The sequence below is a fragment of the Leopardus geoffroyi genome, chromosome B3 (genome assembly GCF_018350155.1).
Source record: "Leopardus geoffroyi isolate Oge1 chromosome B3, O.geoffroyi_Oge1_pat1.0, whole genome shotgun sequence".
Classification (NCBI taxonomy): Eukaryota; Metazoa; Chordata; class Mammalia; order Carnivora; family Felidae; genus Leopardus; species Leopardus geoffroyi.
This window is the reverse complement of record NC_059337.1, coordinates 3,122,685-3,143,290: the sequence shown is the minus strand read 5'-3', so window position 1 is coordinate 3,143,290 and position 20,606 is coordinate 3,122,685. Positions and strand designations below refer to the sequence as shown.

General features: G+C 43.6%; 1 protein-coding gene across 1 annotated transcript in view; it reads left to right on the top strand.

The window, feature by feature from the left end:
- ADAMTSL3 (ADAMTS like 3) overlaps positions 1 to 20,606 on the top strand; it is a 352,536-nt gene that overhangs the window by 243,934 nt on the left and 87,996 nt on the right. The window contains exon 17 of the mRNA XM_045448581.1: positions 7,718 to 7,847. Within this exon, the coding sequence (XP_045304537.1) occupies positions 7,718 to 7,847 (130 nt within the window). The remainder of the gene's footprint in view (positions 1 to 7,717; positions 7,848 to 20,606) is intronic.

Here is a 20,606-nt window from a genome sequence, read left to right as displayed (position 1 = left end):
ATCATCAACATTCCTCACCAGAATTTTTCTTTGTATTTTATGTTATTTGTTGCATTTAGGCCCTTTCATTTTTACTTTTGTATTTTTAAAACAATTGTTTAATGTTTATTTTTGAGAGAGAGAGACAGATACAGAGACAGAGTGTGAGCAGGGGAGGGGCAGAGAAAGAGGGAGACACAGAATCCGAAGCAGGCTCCAGGCTCCGGGCTGTCAGCACAGAGCCCGACGCGGGGCTCAAACTCACAAACCGCAAGATCGTGACCTGAGCCGAAGTTGGATGCTTAACCCACTGAGCCACCCAGGCGCCCTTACCTTTGTATTTTCTAACAGCACAGGCTAGTAGCAGATTCATTGACTTTGAAGCCTGACCCCACTTTGAACCCTAGCCCTGCCACTCTCTTTGGGCTGTTATAGAAGTTTGTAGAGGCTCATTTTTGTAAAATGAGAAGAGCCATACCTCCTTCATGAGGATTAATGAGGGGGTTAAGTGTCCTCATGTAACAAGATGATGTTGGAGAACTTCTTAATCACAGTGCCTGGCACACGGTATAGAATAAGTATTCGTGGGATGATTAATTTATAATATAATAACAACAGGGTGTTCTTTTTATAATGCCGCCATTTTTTCTCTTTAAAAAATCTGATTAAATTGCCGAACCCCCTTTTATTTCTTTTTTTTTTTAAGTTTATTTATTTTGAAATAGAGAACACAAGCAGGGGAGGGGCAGAGAGAGAGAATCCCAAGCAGGCTCCACACTGTCAGCACAGAGCCTGACGTGGGGCTCAAACTCACAGACTGGGAGATCGTGACCTGAGCCGAAACCAAGAGTCAGATGCTTAACCAGCTGAGCCCCCCAGGTGTGCCAAATTGCTGAGCTCCTTAATGCATCTGCCAGTTTTAAGTTCATTCTTACCAATTCTCTTAAGTAAAATAACCATCTCTAATTCATGATGATTTTATTTTTCCCTTTCAAATAGTTATTTATCTTATTTGAGCTTTTTAAATCTTATTTCATTGTCTAGAATTTCAAGAACAATAATAAATAATGTGGGCAGCACCAGCCCTGCCACCTCACCTTTGTCCTGACAGTTAGCAGGCACCTCCCCGTTGTTTCATTTAAAAACATTCTTGTGGCACCCGGGTGGCTCAGTCGGTTGAGCGTCCAACTTCGGCTCAGGTCACGATCTCACGGTTTGTGGGTTCAAGCCCCGCTTCAGGCTCTGTGCTGACAGCTCAGAGCCTGGAGGCTGCTTTGGATTCTGTCTCCTTCTCTCTCTGCCCCTCCCCACTTGTGCTCTGTCTCTCAAAAATAAATAAATGTAGGGCGCCTGGGTGGCTCAGTTGGTTAAGCGGCCGATTTCAGCTTAGGTCACGATCTCGCGGTCCGTGAGTTCGAGCCCCGCGTCGGGCTCTGGGCTGATGGCTCAGAGCCTGCAGCCTGCTTCCGATTCTGTGTCTCCCTCTCTCTCTGCCCCTCCCCCGTTCATGCTCTGTCTCTGTCTCAAAAATAAATAAAACGTTAAAAAAAGTTTTTTTTTTAATAATAAATAAATAGATAAATGTAAAAAAATTAAAAAAAAAATTCTACAGATATCTATTGCATGTTACTTTGTGGTAGGCACCAGGCTGGGTGACAGTGACTCTAAGTAGTTCCTGCTTTTGGAACTCAAGTCTAGTGGGGAAAATGCACTGATCACATAATCACCCACATGTGTAAACCACAGCTGGTTATAGCAAAATAAATGCATGGTGCTAGGAAAACATATAATAGGAGGAACTTGACCTAATTAGGGAAGTAAGGGAAACCCTCCCTAAAAACAATTACACTTGAACTTAAATATGAAAGATGGGGAATTGCTGAAGCAAAAGAGGCATTGGAGGAGGTAGCCCGGAAAGAGTTCCCAGCAGAAAAAAAAAAAAAAAGGCAGGTACAAAGTCCCTGGATGGCAGGAGGGTTCATGGTCCATCCCCAGAGTGAAGAAGGCAGGTGCAGCTGGAGTACTGAGAAAGAGCGAGGTGATGCTAGAGATGAAGGCAGGGGCCAGACAATGAATGCCTTATGGGCAAAGCTGATTTGGCTCTTTATCCCAAGATCAGCGGGAGACCATTCAAAGAATTAAAGTGGGAGATGCATGATCCAATTTTTCTGTATCTCAGAAAGGTGAGTCGAGCTGTATCGTAAAGAAACAGGTTTGGGAGGGATAAGAGCAGATGTGAGGGAGGCCGTCTACAAAGCTGTCACCTCGTCCAGGCAGGGACTTGTTCTTGAGCAGTAATGACAGCAGAGGTGGAGGGCAGTGGATAACTCTGAGAAATATGTAGAAGGTGAAAGTCTGTTGGTGGAGGCGTGAGTGCAGGGGAGGTGTCAAAGCTGAGTCCCAGGGCTCTCTTCCGAGATGACGCGTGCTCGGTGGAGGTCCAGCTGGGCACGAGGACATCATGAGTTCCATTTGTGGACACAACGACTTAACGTGCCTGTGGACTTGCGAACGGAGATGCTAAGTAGGCTTGGTGAGTGTGTGAATCTGAAGCAAAGCACAAAGATCCAGACTGCAAGTATACATTGGTGAGTCATCCGTGTGCGGAGAGGATCGAAGCCAGGGTAGTGGCTCAATCTCCAGGAAGAGAATGGGTGGCCATTGGTGACTCGGAGTCAATTCAGTGGGGTGTTGGACACAGAAGTCGGATTTGCAAGAATGGAGGAAAGGGTGGCAGGTGACAAAATGGAGGTGAATAGATTTTTTTGTGGCAAAATTTATGATAAAGAATGCAGAGAGAGGGAAAAGGCTAGAAGGCGTCATGGATTGACGGAGAGCTGGGTGCGTGTTATTTCTTCATGACTGAGTGGCTTGGGTACATTCACAAGGCAGCAACAAAGCTCTCGGATAAAAGCGAAGGGAGAGGTAATCAAATTTCCTGGGAAGGTGGAAGGGAGTGAAATCCAGCAAACTCCTAATTGAGATTGACAAGGAAAAGGCCAGGATGCTTGTGAGATGGTGGGTCTGTATGCCCGAGGGCAGGAAGTTCCTGGTTGTTTCGTGTTTTGTGTGTGTGTGTGTGTGTGTGTGTGTGTGTGTGAATGATTTGGTGAGTGAAGGGATAGATGGTTGAGGTCACAGTGTAATGTTCTTTCGTTGTCCTGCCGACTACAGGGTGCTAGTATTTGATTTAGGGTTTCGCATAGACCTATGCAAACCGTAAATGAAATACATAGAAATGCTATTGATGGACGGAAGTATTGTCCACATAGCATGGAGGAGTCCAAGCATGCGTTCCCATGAAAGGGAATGTGGGACTGAAAGCTGAATTGGCCCACCATGGGCTCACACTGGAGTACTCCCTGTGGACATGTGTTCCCGCCACGAAATGTTAGCGGTTCCTATTTCGTTCTCTTCAGGTCCCTTCAAGTCATGACAGGCCCCTAGCCGCACTTTCTCCTTGACATATTCGGTCACTTCCTCTCAGGCTCCAGTGACATCCAGTGATCCCCTTCCTGCGGCCACATGGTTTCAGCAGTCCTTAATCTTTACCGGCGGTCTCCTCAAGTCGTTGCTAAAAGGAACCCACCTATTTGCAGTGCGTAAAACTCGGCATTTTAACCCCACGGATGATACTGTTCTCCACAGTTCTCCCAGCCCAGAACGTACTCTGCTTCCTCTCCTTCTCGTTCCCTGGGACTTTAGAGTGGCATCCACTCGCTCACAGTGGCCAGTCAGCTGAGAGAGCAAAGAAAACACGTATTAACTCTTCTTTTCAATATGGCGCTGGGCTTGTGTGTGGAATACAACACACACTCCTGGTTGCCTCACAAGGCAACACCACATGAAGGAGGTGTGTTCATTTATTTTCTTTTATAGATCCCGACATCAGGGTTACAGTCCTTTTGTAATGTGAGTTGGAGTCTTTTGTACCTTTCAACCATCTTCAGTAGTTTATGTCATGGATGTTATCCATCTAAGAAGCTTGAAAGCACTGGTTCCTGCAAGTATCTGAATCTCATTCTTATTTTTCCCTCCCGGGGGCGGGATTGAGGGGAGAGGCATCACGGCTGGATCTTTAACGTCATTTCCAGTACACCCCCTGCTTATTGTCATATTCAAGATTTTAATTTTTAAGTAAATTCCTCAATTTAGGTTTTCTTGGGGGGAAAAAGTCATCCATTTCATGACAATATTGAAATTATCATTGGGTGGATCATCCGGGGGCACCTGGGTGTTTCACTTGGTTAAATGTCCGACTCTTGATTTCAGCTCAGGTCATGATCTCATGGTTCATGGGATTGAGCCCCACGTTGGGCTCTGTGTTGGCTGCACGGAGCCTGCTTGGCATTCTTCCTCCCCTTCTCTCTCTCTCCCCACCCCCTCTAAGTAAATAAATACAAACAAACATACATTAAAAAACAAAAAAGAGTTGTTCATCTGGTCTCAGGTTGCTTTAAGCCTCTCTCCTCTCTTTTTTCTGGTCAAAGATTGTGTGTAATCCATTCTGTCTTTCTGACCTAGCCGTTATGTAGGGACTGACTTTTGGAAAATTCTGATGGTTGGATTTGAGCGGTCAGTTGGCTCCTATTCATTTATCGCTGGACTCTGTTGCAGTCAGAGAATGTTACCTGCTTCTGGCTTTTGGAACTCACTGCAGTTTGCCTTATAATCTGATGTAGGACCAGTTTTTGTTAATGTTCCATTGGTGCTTCAAAAGAGCATATTCCATCTATTTCTAGGGCCCAGAGATACTTGGTTATTAAATTAACATACTTTTCTTACTCATTTTTTCATATTTATTTTACAACTTGATGTATCAAATACTGGATAGTAATTGAAAGGTTCTGACTAGATTTCTTCATTGTTCTTGGTATTTCTTAGACAGAGAGAGAGAGAGAGGGAGAAAGAAAGAGGGATAGAGAGAGAGAGAGTGAATAGATTTCTTCATTGTTCTTGGTATTTCTTAGAAAGAGGGAGAGGAAGAGAGAGAGAGAGAGAAAGAGGGAGGGAGGGAGGGAGAGAGAGAGAGAGAGAATGACTAGATTTCTTCATTGTTCTTGGTATTTCTTAGAGGGAGAGAGAGAGAGAATGAATAGATTTCTTCATTGTTCTTGGTATTTCTTAGAAAGAGGGAGAGGAAGAGAGAGAGAGAGAAAGAGGGAGGGAGAGAGAGAGAGAATGACTAGATTTCTTCATTGTTCTTGGTATTTCTTAGAGGGAAAGAGAGAGAGAAAGAGGGAGAGAGAGAGAGTGACTAGATTTCTTCATTTTTCTTGGTATTTCTTAGAGAAAGAAAGAAAGAGGGATAGAGAGAGAGTGACTAGATTTCTTCATTGTTCTTGGTATTTCTTAGAAAGAGGGAGAGGGGGAGAGAGAGAGAAAAAGAGGGATAGAGAGAGAGAGAGAGAATGACTAGATTTCTTCATTGTTCTTGGTATTTCTTAGAGAGGGGTGGGGAGAGAGAGAGAAACAGGGAGAGAGAGAGAGAATTATGTTATTTGGCATGTTGAATCAGTCAAGACTTGTGAACAAGGAGCCCAACTCACTCTAACCTTCAACAGAAGGAAATGTGTCAGTTCATTTATTGGCTCCATTTCTCTTTTTAGAGTCCCTTTCCCCCCCTCATCATTAATTCATTTCTTGACGAAGGCTTTGAATATTATTTCTGCTCCAAAAAGACCCTCTCGTCATGACACTATAGAAGGTCAAGTGTGAATTGAAGGGTGTTGCTTCATGCTTCCAAAAGGATTTGTTAGGAAAATTACACCATGATTTCAACACTTAGTTTTATAGCTTCTAAACACATCGCAATTGTCACCCAAATTTTGCCAAGTAAAAGGTGAAGCAAACTTACATTTTTTTATGTGTACTTTTGAAGGTAAAGGTTTTATCAAGCCTCTTGAAGTGAAAAGCCTTTAGGTCGAGTATGCGGGATAGGAGATACTCTTGTGGCTGCCCTTGGAAAATACATTTTTGTAGCCGTGTCCCCTTTGTATCTCAAGCTAGCCAGTATTTATTAAAAAGTAGTTCATGGGAGATCCTTGGAGGTTTAAGACTGCATCCTGCCATGGCCGGAAACATAAGATTACAGCTATAGAAAGGAGAAAACATAGCAGAAAACACTGCACATCACACATGTATATTTTATGTATTCTTTTGGCCTATTCTGCATGCTGTAAAATATTGTAAAACGGATGAATTGAGACATGGCATTTGGAAGGAGAACCACAGTCTTCAAACATAATGGAACACACATTCTTGCATGAAACTGAATACATTTGCATATTTCAAATAGTATAGTCCGTTGCTGTTGCAATTTTCATTTGATTTTTTTTCATCAAAACTTTGATTTATATTTCGTTCTCAGTTCTGATTTTTCAGTGATTCTTTTTGTGTCAACAGACAAAGAATAGTGGTTGGGATGCAGGCTTTGGGGTCGGACAGAGCTGGCTGGCCTCAAAGGAAAAACATGCCTGTGGGGACTCCTATTTGCACAGTCTCTGCCTTGACCGGTTGACTGTATTGTATTTTGGAATCCCTGGAGTACAGAGAAAGAGCACTCACGTAGGAGATAGGAAATCTAACTTTTTTTAATGTTTATTTATTTTTGAGAGAGAGACAGAGTGCAAGCAGGGGAGGGGCAGAGAGAGAGGGAGACACAGAATCCGAAGCAGGCTCCAGGCTCCAAGCAGTCAGCACAGAGCCTGACGTGGGGCTCAAACCCATGGACCATGAGATCGTGACCTGAGCTGAAGTCAGACGCTTAACCGAATGAGCCACCCAGGCGCCCCTAAGATTTTTTTTAATGTTTATTTTGAGAGAGAGAGAGAGAGAGCGAGAGAGCATGAGTGGGGGGGTGGGTGAGAGGCAGAGAGAGAGGGAGACACAGAATCCAAAGCAGGCTCCAGGCTCCGAGCTGTCAGCACAGAGCCCGACGCGGGGCTCGAACTCACGAACTGTGAGATCATGGCCTGAGCCGAGGTCGGACGCTCAACTGACGGAGCCCCCCACGCACCCCTCTAATTTTTAGTTTTGAGTCTACCATTTTTTTGCTGCCTTAATTTCTCTCTACGCTTCAGTTTTCCTCATTATTAAATTAATGAGATGGAGATAATGATACCATTCTTTGGACCTCGCAAGATTCCCGTGGGCCCAGACGGTGCCCGCGAAAGCACTTCGTACACGCCAGAGCGCTTTCCCGATGGGAGGTATTGCTGTTGTTTCTGTCGGCAATGGCAATATCACGAAGTATAGTAATAGCGAACAGGAGTTCAGACCATAATGAACGCTGGAGTAAGGATTGTACATCAAAGTTAGCACGTATGCGGTGACATAGAAAAAATGTCACTCTTTCACGGCTGACGTGAAAATCCCTCTCCGGGAACTACTAGTGTGTGGTTTGGAGAACACTTGGGTGGTTCGGTTGAGGGGACTTGGATTGGGAACACAGGTAAGTCTGCAGGTAGACGGGGAGTCGGGATGTCCTTTCATGTTTCAAGGTGAGTATATTTGGGCGGAGAGGGTAGTGGTGCTGAGTTGAAAAGGTGACTGAGAGAATATCAAAGACTGGAAGCCTTTGAAAGATGCCCAGTCTGCACGCGTACCCTGAAATGCAGCCCACAGCCAAGCGATATACTCAAAAGGCAATGACTAAAGAAGTCCCAAGACCCTGTTTCCCCCCCCCAGTGAGTTATTCTAAGTCACTTGCATTTGTTTTCCTCTTCCCAACCTCCAGGCCATCAAGAAGCGATAGCCGTGTGCTTACACACCCAGACCCAGCAGACGGTCAGTGACACCTTGTGTGATATGGTCCACCGCCCTCCTCCGATGAGCCAGGCTTGCAACCCGGAACCCTGCCCACCCAGGTACGTGCTGCCCTGCGCTCCTGGGACACTGCGCCGAAGGGAACACCCTCTCCTGCAGAGACCCCCACGTGTGCACGGAGGCTTGTAGGTGCACCCGAGGTAGGTCACCTAGCCTACGTTCTGTATTTGTTGAATGACTGAGTGATCTCCTACTCGTTACCTAGAATTCACCCCATGTTGGTTATTATCCTTCCCGCTGACTTTCCTTAGATCGTAGGTTGTGGGGTGTGATCTTGTAAGCCCCAAAGAATAGGTGAGGTTGTCTTATTTTTGGTTTCCTTGGTCTGAAAGGTTGACCCTGAAAGTTAACCATCTTCCTTGCTTAAGTTCGTAGAAGATCCTGGGGAGGTTTCTTGGAAGGGAGGGTAGATTTTCCTCATGTCGTACTCTCCCCGGGTGTTGCTGGCTGCAGAGGATTTTGACTCAGCAGCATTAGTTTCTCACACAAGAACTTCCAGGATCCAACCCCCAGTTTTTTCCTTCTTCTCTCCCAACCCTTTGTTGTCTTGGTCATACTTCCGTGATAAGAATCAGTTGCCCAAAATATCTATATTTTAGACAATAAAATAGGGATAAGAGTGATATCTTATTCCCAGGCAGCTCCCCTCCCTCTTTGCCAGATTCTCTGAACCACCTCTTGGTACGTGTCGCCCATCTAATGAGGCACCTTTAGCCCCCAAAGTCAAGTTTTCTATGTCTAGGACCCTAAGTGACTGAAGAAGGTCATTGTGTTCCTCCGGCCATACTGGCTGGCGTAAGGACAGGTGTATTTTATGTCTATTCAGGAAATAAGTCTGATTCTGGAATTCTCTTGACCCTTCTCATATTGATCCCATGAAATGTGTTGGCTGTGATGTAAAAACTCCTGCCTTGATGGTCTGAGGGTGATGGGGTAGGGACGGAATAAGCCAGTGCTCCCTAGGAATCCAGCCCTCCCCATCCTACGGGTGGGCCCTTTCCTTCTGAATCTGCGTCTCCAACCTGCACGCTCTCAGAAGGAGGGCCTGCCCCTGTGTGCGCTTCATCTTCGGTGAGGACACCCCTGCGAAGAGCCAGGCACAGTGTTTCGTACCCATTACCGTATTTCTGACTTCCGTTGTAGGCCGAGGAGATGCCAGGGACTTCCTGACTTGTGTTCCAGCCATCTTGCTGTGCTCTGCTGTGCTCCGCTGGGAAGCAGTTAGGACCTAGGCCCAGAAACAGCACAGGGAAATCTGCTTCCCTGCTCTCCCCCACCCCTGCCCACCCTGGGCTTCCCGCGTTGTAGGACCATCCAAGATTGCAGAAGAGACGTACAGGAGGGGTTTGGGGAAGGTCTCTCTAACTCCTGCTCAGGGTGCCCGCTTTGCAAAGTGTGTCCAGAGCTTTCCAAGAGCATCGAGCACGTCAAGTGGATGTGCTGTTCTGAGCACGCATCCACTTCTATGGCACTTACGCTATTTGTATAAACCCTCAACATCCAAATCACCTGTCCAGGGTTCTCAGCCGTTGGAACCAGTGACTCAGACAGTCTTGGAAAAGCCAGGGTTTCTGTTTTCCTTCCCTGACACATCCCTCCCCTGAGGCTCTGTAGGTGGAAGCGGACGGCTGTCTGTCTGACCTGGAGTAAGGGACAAGGGGAAACAGTGAGGGGAAGAAGCGTACTTTACTCTCCCGACATGTTTTCCCCTGAGGTTGGAATCAGACGTGAGCTCCCCTTTCTCTGCACCAGCCGTCTTTCTGGAAAGAGGACTATAAACAAAGTGATTTGGAATTTATACCAGGTTTAAATGGTGAGTGCAGTTTGGCGAATTACACGGCTTCACAGCCATAAACAGAGAAGGGTAAAAAGAAGAAAATATTACCCCCCAGATTTGGAGTGTGCTTTATTTCTGGTTTCAAGTCTCATTCCGTATCGACATAAGGTTGTGTCTTTTTCAACGCTCATTCCACATCAACATAAGGTTAGTCTTCACCCAGTTGTGTCTTTTCTTTCTAGGCCCAGTCATTGGCAGGTGAGGCCATGGGGACAAGTGGACAGTGGACAATTAAGCAGAAAATGGAAACAGGAGGGGTTTGCACAGCACAGAGTCGGGGGCGGGGCTGAGGCCACTGTTGTTAAAACCGGTTGTAAAAACAACCCGGTTCCCGATCTTGCTCTGAAAGTGAAGACAGCCCTGGTGGGTTCTCGTACAAGTTTTTTAGGGGGAAAAAATGAAAATACAGAACAATCCATTCTGTCTTCATTCTACAAATGAGTCTGCCCACCTGCAGTCGCCACCTACATTTGGTTCAGTGTTAGGTAAAAAGTCGATTCCTTACGTATTAGTGTGATTTTTAAAGACTAAATCCAAATCAAACATTTCCCTCTATTTATTCTATTTATCCTAAAATTTGAGGTCCTTCTTAAAGTGGCTTCACGTTAAGTGGCCTTTTCTGGTTTCATTTCTCCTCTGGTGACACAGACATGATTCATGCTGATTTATCTCTTAACGTCTCATAAACTCGTCCTGTCCATTCCTCACTGCCCCTGCCCTCATTCAGCTGTGTTTTGCGTGATCTGTTTCAGTAGTTTCTGCATAAACTCCTGCCTCTCGTGTTTCCTGCTCTGGTCCACGGGCCCATGTATGACCTTGAAAGATCTTTCTAAGTCGCGGTGACCGTGTCAAGCCCCCAGGTGAAACCCTTCAGCACCTTTCCTCACCTGGGGATTAAAAGTCCGCACTCTTTACTTTGGCATATGGAGGAGTCTCCTGGGACTACCTCAGACTAGGGGGCTTAATCAGCAGGAACGTATTGTCTCAGTCCTGGAGGCTGGGGAGTCTGAGATCAAGTGCGGGCAGGGTCGACTCCTGCTGAGGCTGGGAGGGAGAACCCGGTCCAGGTCTCTCTCCTGGCTCTTGGCAGCCGCCGGCGTTCCTTGGCTCGCAGATGCTATTCTCCCTGTGTTTCCGTGTTGTCTTCCTCCTGTTTGTCTCTTTGTCCAAATGTCCCCTTTTTATTGGGACAGCCCTCATATTGGATCGGGGCCCATTCTAATGACGTCATCTAAGTTGATCATTGGCAAAGACCCTCTTTCCAAATAAGGTCCCATTTACAGGTACTAGGACTCAAAGCTTTGACAACGTTTAGGGGGAAGCAATCCAATCCGCTACAGCCTATAAAGTCCTTTGTGACCCTGGTTTTAGGTTTGAACCCTGTCTCCCGTCACTACCACCCTCATTGCGGGCGTGTGCACACACACGCACATGCACACACATGCAGAGGAACTTCCTCAGCAGCCATGGTGAATTTTCACCATGACCCACGCTCCTGTTTGTTCATGCCTTCAGACCTTTGCACATGCCAGGCCCACTGTCTGGAGCCCTTTTCTACCATGAAACAAGTTTATTCTCTCCCGGGGGAAGTGATCGCTTCTCACTGGTATAATGAAGTCCAATAGAATGAGAGGTGGGGCCCTCAGCTGAGACCCTTGTTAGAGGGGAGCTCTTAGGAGTGGAGAGAGGACCGGGGGTGGGTCAGGGGCGGCACCCCCGCTCGACCCCCTCCGGCAGTTTCAGAAGGTGCCTAGTCCTCTGGGCTGAGCTTCTCCATCTGAGTAATGATGGCAGATGCTGCACATTGTGACCCCCAAGGTCCTCTCAGTGCCAGCCTTTCACTGTAGAGGGCGCTTTCAGGTTGCATTTTTCACTCACATCTTCAGAACTATGCCTAGACCCTTGGGTCTACTCATGAGTAGTTGGAAATGCTCAGGGCTCATTTTAGTTCTAAGAACAACAGCCTTCCCTTGACCTGCCCAGGAGGTCACGGCAGGGTTGAGCTCAGTCTGCGGTACTGCTCTTTCTTTGCTCGCCGAGCCAGAGCAGGATTTAGGAACAAGTCCGGACCTTGTTTCTTAAGGCTGCTGAGGGACGCACGCTGGTGTGCCCTGTGTGCAGAGAGCCTCTGTCCCCTCTTTGCTGTGCCTCAGCAGCAATGATTGCACCTTATCTTCTCCAGCCACGTCTTGCCCACAGAGCTCCCAAGCTAGGAATAATAGAGCACACGATATGTTTTGGCCTCTTTGCAAAATTAAGAGTCTGTTTTTATGTGAAGGGAAACACTCTTCCTCGCTTCAAAATTGCAAATTTAATAAACTTTTCGAGCGTTGAGAGTTATGTTGGAAAAAGCCCAGCAGAGACAAAGGGTCGGTGCCAAAGTAAAGGTAAGTTTACAAAAATGTTTTAGGTTCTAGAAACCAGTGGTGTAGGAATAACAGGAACAGGGTGTTGCGTAATATTTTCCACACAAATATTTACTGACTCCAAGGGCAATAGCAGTAAAATATCACCCCAGGGTGGAACTTACCACTGAGATTGGGTTGGACAGTCAGTGGATCTTTATTTACCCAAAGGCAAATGCATTTGATGTATTTGCCTAGACTCTCCAAGGTGGGGTGTTGTATGTTTATTTGCTCTTATGGGGTTACTCCCCCTGGTCTGTGCTATAACTGCTGAGTGTCTGCTATTTATGGAGTTTGCTTTTTCCAGGAGCGAGCCAGCAGCTTGCAGAAACAGGCAAGGTTACATAATGGTCCCACTCATCTGAGGAAGGCTTTCTTCTCTGACAGCAGTCAGCACTGCTAGGGAGGGAGGTCAGAAAGCAAGAGGCAAGAGGGATGTGTTCCTCCGCCTACTTGTTACCCAGTTCTTGAGCTTGAAAAAATTCTGTATTTAGCCCATTGTCTGTTAAGAAGAAACCACTACCCATTTCTTGAATAACAGTGGTTTCATTTCCAGTCCCTTGTGCCTCTGGTGGATTCTTCTAGCTCCATACTTTCTTGAAAGATGAATATCCGAAGTCACTCCAAATAAGTTATACATCTAAGCCGAATTATTTTTAAACTTTTTTTTTTGACGTTTATTTATTTTTGGGACAGAGAAAGACAGAGCATGAACGGGGGAGGGGCAGAGAGAGAGGGAGACACAGAATCGGAAACAGGCTCCAGGCTCCGAGCCATCAGCCCAGAGCCCGACGCGGGGCTCGAACTCACGGACCGCGAGATCGTGACCTGGCTGAAGTCGGACGCTTAACCGACTGTGCCACCCAGGCGCCCCTCTAAGCTGAATTATAGTGAGACAATGTCCTTTTAGTTACTTACCGATGTGGCTCAATTATCATCAAAATGTGATGTATATATCTACTGTTGGTGATTGCCCTCACCTCGAAAGCTACTGGAAATTTATATCTAAAATCACATTCTAATTACTAGGTTTCCAACGGAGATGGTGTTTTAATTTTACATTCTGTTCCAAATACAGATTGATGATCGATGCTGTATAAGAACAGGGAAATTAAAACAATATACCCGGGGGAAAGTCATGAAAAGAACTATCTGGGCCAGGAAAGGGACGGAAGTGTGAAGTGATGAGTGGAAACAGACCTGTGGTTCTTGAGGGCTTGAGGCCCCAAAGCCGTTGGGGTACGTGAGAATTCAGTGCCTATGGAGAGGAGGGACTGAATACCTTCCTTTTGATTGATTAAGAAGGAACCACCTCCACTGTTTCTTTGCAGGAAAAAGGTGCTGCCGAGCACAGCCTGAAGCCATTGTGTGAAGGCTGTGTGCTTGGGGAGACAGGGGACAGACACAATGATACAAGCCCAGATTACATGTTAGCTCGGTGGTTGGACCCCCAGCGCCCTTGCTGTGCTTTTGTGCCATGTTGTCCACGCAAGACTTGGTTCCAGACTGGAGATCCTGGAGGGCTAGATGGAGACAAGCAAAACTGTAGACAGAGAAGGGTTAAGGGTCAGAGAAAAGGATAAAGGGAGATGAGGAAAGAGAAACCTTCCTCCACGTTGAGCCTGCAAAATGAAATTCCAAAGCACATGAAGAAATCTAATGCTAATGAAGATAGTCACTGGCATCAGCAGCTGAAAGGCGAATTCACTCCAGAAGAAATCAAAATACCAGAACAACCCAAAAAAGACTTTAAATATTACTAAGATCTTTGGTGATATAAATTGGTAAATAACATCCATGTGAAGAACTGGAAATTACAAAATAGACATAGGCAGAAATGTGGTAAGAATAGGTGAATCTTAAAAAGAACCAATTAGAGGCATGCCTGGCTGGCTTAGTTGGTTAAGCGGCCAACCTTGGCGAGGGTCATGATCTCTCAGTATGTAAGTTCCAGCCCCACATTGGGCTCTGTGTTGACAGCTCAGAGCCTGGAGCCTGCTTCAGATTCCATGTCTCCCTTTCTCTCTGCCCCTCCCCCACTTGTGCTCACTCTCTCTCTCTCAAAAATAAATAAACATTAAAGAAGAACCAATGAGATAACCTAGAATTAATTCTTTTTTATTTATTTTGAGATATAGAGCGTGAGCAGCAGAGAGGCAGAGAGAGAGGGAGAGAGAATCCCAAGCAGACTCCATACTGTCAGCGCAGAGCCCCACATGGGGCTCAATCTCACAGTATGTCCACTTCATTATAAGCAGCTCAAGTCATATGCTTATCTGTTGGATCATGGTCAGATGTTCCACCATAGTGAGGCTTTTAGTATCTAAAAGGGCCCGGGACTAGGCAGGATCTGTTTCTTAAAAGGAACTTTGCGACATTATAAAAAGGTAAATTTTAAGTTATATAAAGTATATCTCAATAAAGCTGTTCTTCAAAAAGGGAGAATGAAACATTTAATACTTTACTATGGTTGCATTTTCATTTTTGTTTTCTCTGGAGTTTATAATTGCCTTCATTTTTTTTTTTTTTTTTTTTTGTTTTGTTTTCTTAGTTCCTATGATCCTATCATTAATTTATTCTCAAAATATCTACCAGGGTTTAACTATCCTTGCAGTGCATTCAAATACATCATGTATTCTGTTACATCATTTTCTTGGGGATATCCCTCTCAGAGCACTTCCGCTTCCTGCTCCAAATTGGACTGGTTGCTCCTTCCTAAACAGCTTTTGTGTCCTTTCACTCTCATATTGAGGGTTCCTTGCATCTCTTTTACATTGGATTCTTTGTTTTCCACCCTTCATGTTCCATGCTTTCCTCTTTCTTAGGCTGTTCACTATTTTTTGTTGGAGCACATAAATCCAGGAGCTTCCCAAGAAAGCTAGGGATTAAGTTTTTGCTCTTGAATATCTGGAAATGTTCTATTACACCTTAATCTTTTGCCTGGGTGTAGATTTCAAAGTTGCATATCATTTTCTCTCAAAAAAAAATTTTTTTTGAGACACAGAGAGAGCAAGAGAGCACATGTGTGTGAGCAATTAGGGGAGGGGTAGAGAGAGAGAGAGAGAGAGAGAGAGAGAGAGAGAGAAGATCAAGCATTCTCCATGCCCAATACTGAGCCTGACTCGAGGCTGGATGCCAGGACTCTGAGATCATGACCTGAGCTGAAATCCAGAGTCGGACACTTAGCTGACTGAGCCCAGGTGTCCTCCAAACAATTTCTTGAAGCATTGCTCCATTCACTGAGTTCTAACATCCAGTGCTGCTTTGAGAACTGCTTTGCCACGTAGATCCCTCATCATCCGTGCAGACCTGTTTTATTACCTCTGGAAGACAGTGGAACAATGTCATATGCTTTGGCGTAGCTCATTGTTATCTTTTGTGCTGGGAAATTGGGAGGGGCTTTAAAATCCCAATACTTCTTTCCATTTTGGGAAATTTTCTCGAGTTATTCTTTTCTTCTGCTTTTTAAATGAACCTCCCATTGTATAATGTTGGACTTTCTGAACTGACCCAACTTTGCATTTCTTCTATTCCTACTTTTTGAGAGTTATCTTTACTTCTATTTCTCAATTGATTGGTTACATTTTTATTTAGTTATTTTTAATTTACACAGGTCTTTTTGGTTCTCTTTAGGTTCCTAGTACCTTTTTAAACAACATCCTGTTTTCATTTCGTGAATACAGTATCTTTTGTTTCTTGAGAATATGAATTATGAAGTTTTTATTTTATATTAGTTTTGTTTTCTTTTGTACCTTGCATTCTTTCTGTTTTCTCTTGTATGCCTGTTTTGGTTTCTTTTTTCTTAGATGTTTTAATTAAATATTTTATGTTCCTTGACTATTCATTTAAGTATGATGTATTAAAAAAAGGCAGATTGGAAGCCCTGTGTATATGGACAGAATTTCTTGAGTGGTAGGCTTCACTCTAGAGTGATCTAGATGGGCTGCTTCATAGGGAGACCTTCTGAATTTGATTTTTGCTCTCAAGCTAGTTAATGTTTCTTTTTTTTCTTTTTTTATTGAATATCTTTTCATTTATTTATTTTTTAAATTTACATCCAAGTTAGTTAGCATATAGTGCAACAATGATTTCAGGAGTAGACTCCTTAGTGCCCCTTCCCCATTTAGCCCATCCCCCCTCTCACAACCCCTCCAGTAACCATCTGTTTGTTCTCCATATTTAAGAGTCTCTTATGTTTTATCCCACTCCCTGTTTTTATATTACTTTTGCTTCCCTTCCCTTATGTTCCTCTGTTTTGTATCTTAAAGTCCTCATATGAGTGAAGTCATAGGATTTTTGTCTTTCTCTGACTAATTTCACTTAGCATAATACCCACTGGTTCCATCCACGTAGTTGCAAATGATAGGATTTCGTTCTTTTTGATTGCCGAGGAATACTCCATTGTGTGTGTGTGTGCGTGTGTGTGTGTGTGTGTGTATAGTGCTGCTATAAACGTTGGGGTGCACGTGTCCCTTCAAAACAGCACACCTGTATCGCATGGATAAATACCTAGTAATGCAATTGCTGGGTCATAGGGTAGTTTAATTTTTTGAAGAATCTCCATACGGTTTCCCAGAATGGATACACCAGTTTGCATTCCCACCAGTGGTGCAAAAGAGATCCACTTTCTCCACATCCTCACCAACCTCTGTTGTTGCCAGAGTTGTTAATGTTAGCCATTCTGACAGGTATGAGGTGGTGTCTCATTATGATTTTGATTTGTGTTTTCATGATGATGAGTGATGTTGAGTATTTTTTCATGTGTTGGTTGGCCATCTGGATGTCTTCTTTGGAGAAGTGTCTATTCATGTCTCTTGCCCATTTTTTCACTGGATTAATTGTTTTTTGGGTGTTAAGTTCTTTATAGACTTTGGATACTAAAGCTTTATCTGATATGTCATTTGCAAGTATCTTCTCCCATTCTGTCAGTTGCCTTTTAGTTTTGCTCATTGCTTCCTTCACTGTGCAGAAGCTTTTTATTTTGATGAGGTCCCAATAGTTCATTTTTGCTTTTGTTTCCCTTGCCTCCAGAGACATGTTGAGTAAGAAGTTGCTGCGGCCAAGGTCAAAGAGGTTTTTACCTGCTTTCTCCTGATGGCTTCCTGTCTTACATTTAGGTCTTTCATCCATTTTGAGTTTGTTTTTGTGTAGCTGGTTAATGTTTCTAGTGAGGATTTCTCCAACCTTTTGTCTGCATGGGAAAAGGATACAAGTCTGACTGGAAGTATTTTCTCTGAGCCAAGACAGAAGAACTCTAATGGTCTCACCTGGCAATACGTAGATCCTCACTTATTCCTCATTCTTAGTACAGTCCCCCACTTTTTGCTCTTTGCCAAGTCCTTAAGTAAGTCCCTCGACCTTCTGTTGGGTGTGGAGAATAAATCGCCTTCGTGCCTCAGACATGCAAAAGGATTTCAGGTTTATATAGACTTTAAGTGAATCACTTTCAGTGAATTTTAGCTTCAGCTATGCCCCAGTTTTAGACATATGTTGTGTCTGATCTTCTCATGGCTTCTTGCTTTTGGACTTTCCCACAAATACCGGCTTAGTTTTCAGAGTTCTCCAGGCTGCTAAGTTAAACATCACTTTCCATCTTCTCTCCGGCTTACAAAATGTTTCAAATGCATCTCTGATAGTCTCTTTGTCTTTGTGGTTATATGCCTTTGTTTGACACCACTTTTATCCCTTTGCTCTCTTTTTAGTGGGTATTTTTGGGAGTGTGGGTGGAAGGAAACAGAAGGAAGCATATGCAATCAGTCTGCTATTTCCTGGATCATTATTAGCCCCTAAGAATAAAAAAAAAAAAACCCAACATAGTTACATTAAAGTTTTTTAAGACACTATAAAGATAAAGTGAGTATTATATTAAAACCAAATGTGGGAAATAGTACATGCTATACAAGTAGTGCTATTGTTATTTCTATTTCTTTAGGGGAGAATTCTGTCATCTGTTGAGTGTGTCTGCTCGCTTTCATGTCATTAATTTTTTTTCTCCTTGGACCTTTTGGTTTGCAAGCTCATATTGAATGGGAGTTACGTGTTCTTCTCTAGAGTTTTTGGCTTACCTGAATAAATACCTCTCCCCAAGAGCCTCAGATCAGAACCAGGTCTCATATTGCTTCCTTTAGGTTCTGATCCCAGGTGAGATTTTGCAGAACCCTTCCCAGATTATATGACAGTTTGGCGCAATAACCAGGCTCCAGTTATCTCCATTCTTTTATGTTATCCCAGACAGCTGATCAATTTCAGCCACACACACAGGCTACTTTTCTTCAGCCTTCAGTTATGGGTCAGGGAGTCTTGGCCACTGTGTTTCTAGAAACGAGCCTAGCTTCAGTCACCCCCCTCACTGTGGTGCCAGGTGTTTACTTTCCCCGTAGAAATTGGACTCCCAGCTGTTATGGCAAGTTTTCAATCCTGGCATCCACTAAACCTGGATAACCTTAGTCCACTTCAGCACTGTTTCCATTTGATTTATGGTCTACTGAGATGTTTATTTTGTATGGGAAATTAGCTTGAGCCTTATGTCTTTCATTAACTGTTACTGCCTTTTGTTTTTTAAAGAGAGAAGGATGCAGATATCTTGCTCTATTCTCCTCCGCTGCCCCCACCACTACCATTTGCTTTTTTGGATGCACTTATTCAGATTAAGAAAGTTCTCAATCATGAATATTGGTGCAATTATCAACTGTTTTTCACCCTCTATTGAAACGATCACATGATTTCTCTCCTATGTTTTGTTAATGTCAAAAACACTGATTGATTTGCCAAGATGGAAGCCACTTTGCCTTCCAGGAATAATCCCAACTTGGTCATGATGTGATATTTATTTATCATTTCATTGGTAATATTTTGTTTAGGATTTATACATCTGTGTTTATGAGTGACATTGACCTAAATGAGTCAGGAAGTTTTCCCTCTACTTCTAATTCTGGAGAATTTATATAAGGTTGGAATATTTATGCATTAAATGTTTAGTAGAATTTCTCCAAGGAAGCTGACACTTGAGCTTATTTGTTAAGTATTTTAAATTACAAATTTAACCTAATAGATATAGAACTATTCATATTTCTCTCCATTTATGTGTTGGTTCGGTAAGTCGGTTTCTGTAGGAATATTTTCAGTCTATGTAAATTTTTTAATTTATTGACATATAGTGTTTTCCATTACACACTTATTCTCTTTATTTTTATTTTTTTAATGTTTATTTATTTTTGAGAGAGGGAGAGAGAAAGAGACAGACAGACAGACAGAGAGACAGAGGATCCAAAGCAGGCTCTGCACTGTCAGTGCCGAGCCTGATATGGGGCTCAACCTTATGAATCATGAGATCGTGACCTGAGCTGAAGTCAGACACTTAACTGATTGAGCCACCCACGTGCCCTGTACTCTTTATTTTTAATGCCTTTGAGATCCCCTCTTAAATTACTTTTGTTGGTAATTATGGATTATCTTTTTGTTCTTCCTAAATCACCATAAGTTTATCAATTTTATTAGTCTTTTGAAGGGGTAACTTTTGTTTTCTGGTCCATTCATATCTGTTCTCATGTATTTTGTATCTCTCTTCTACTTTTTTTGGGAGGGGGGTTTAATTTACCATTCTTTTTTTTAACTTTTTTTTTTTAATTTTTAAAAATTTTTTTTTTCAACGTTTATTTATTTTTGGGACAGAGAGAGACACAGCATGAACGGGGGAGGGGCAGAGAGAGAGGGAGACACAGAATCGGAAACAGGCTCCAGGCTCTGAGCCATCAGCCCAGAGCCCGACGCGGGGCTCGAACTCACGGACCGCGAGATCGTGACCTGGCTGAAGTCGGACGCTTAACCGACTGCGCCACCCAGGCGCCCCTTTTTTAACTTCTTTGAAATGAATACTTAGGTTATGATTTTAAGCCTTTCTTTTTAATATATTCATTTAAGGCTATTGATTTTCTTCTAATCATGGCTTTAGCTGCATTCTACAGGTTTTAGCACTTTGTATTTTTATTAGCAAGCATCTAAAACATACTGTCTAATTTCCATTATGATTTCTTCTTTGATCCATGAGTAATTTAGATGATTATTTCTAAGTATTGGGATTGTCTCATATGGTTCCACTGTGGTCAAAAAAACATGCTATATTAATCAGCCCAAGCTGTGATAACAAAATGTCATAGATTGGATAGATTAAGCAAAAAATTATTTTCTCACAGTTCTGGAGGTTGGAAAGTCTAAGATCAAGGTGCTGGAAAGGGCACAGTTCTGATGAGAGCTCTCTTCCTGGCTTGAAGACACCTGCCTTTTTTCTGTGTCCTCCTGTTGGAGAGAGAGAAAGAGAGAGAGAGAGAGAGAGAGAGAGAACTCTGGCTTCTCTTCTGATAAGGCCACTGATCCCATCATGAGGCCCCCACCTCATGACCTCATCTAACTCTGATTACCTCCTAAAGTCCCAGTCTCAACTACCATCACATTAAAATTGAGGGCTTCAAATAATTTGGGGGAGGGATACAACCATTCAGTCCACAGTATGTACTGTTAGTATTGTAATCCTTTGATTAACTTCTCTTTTACTTGGGATT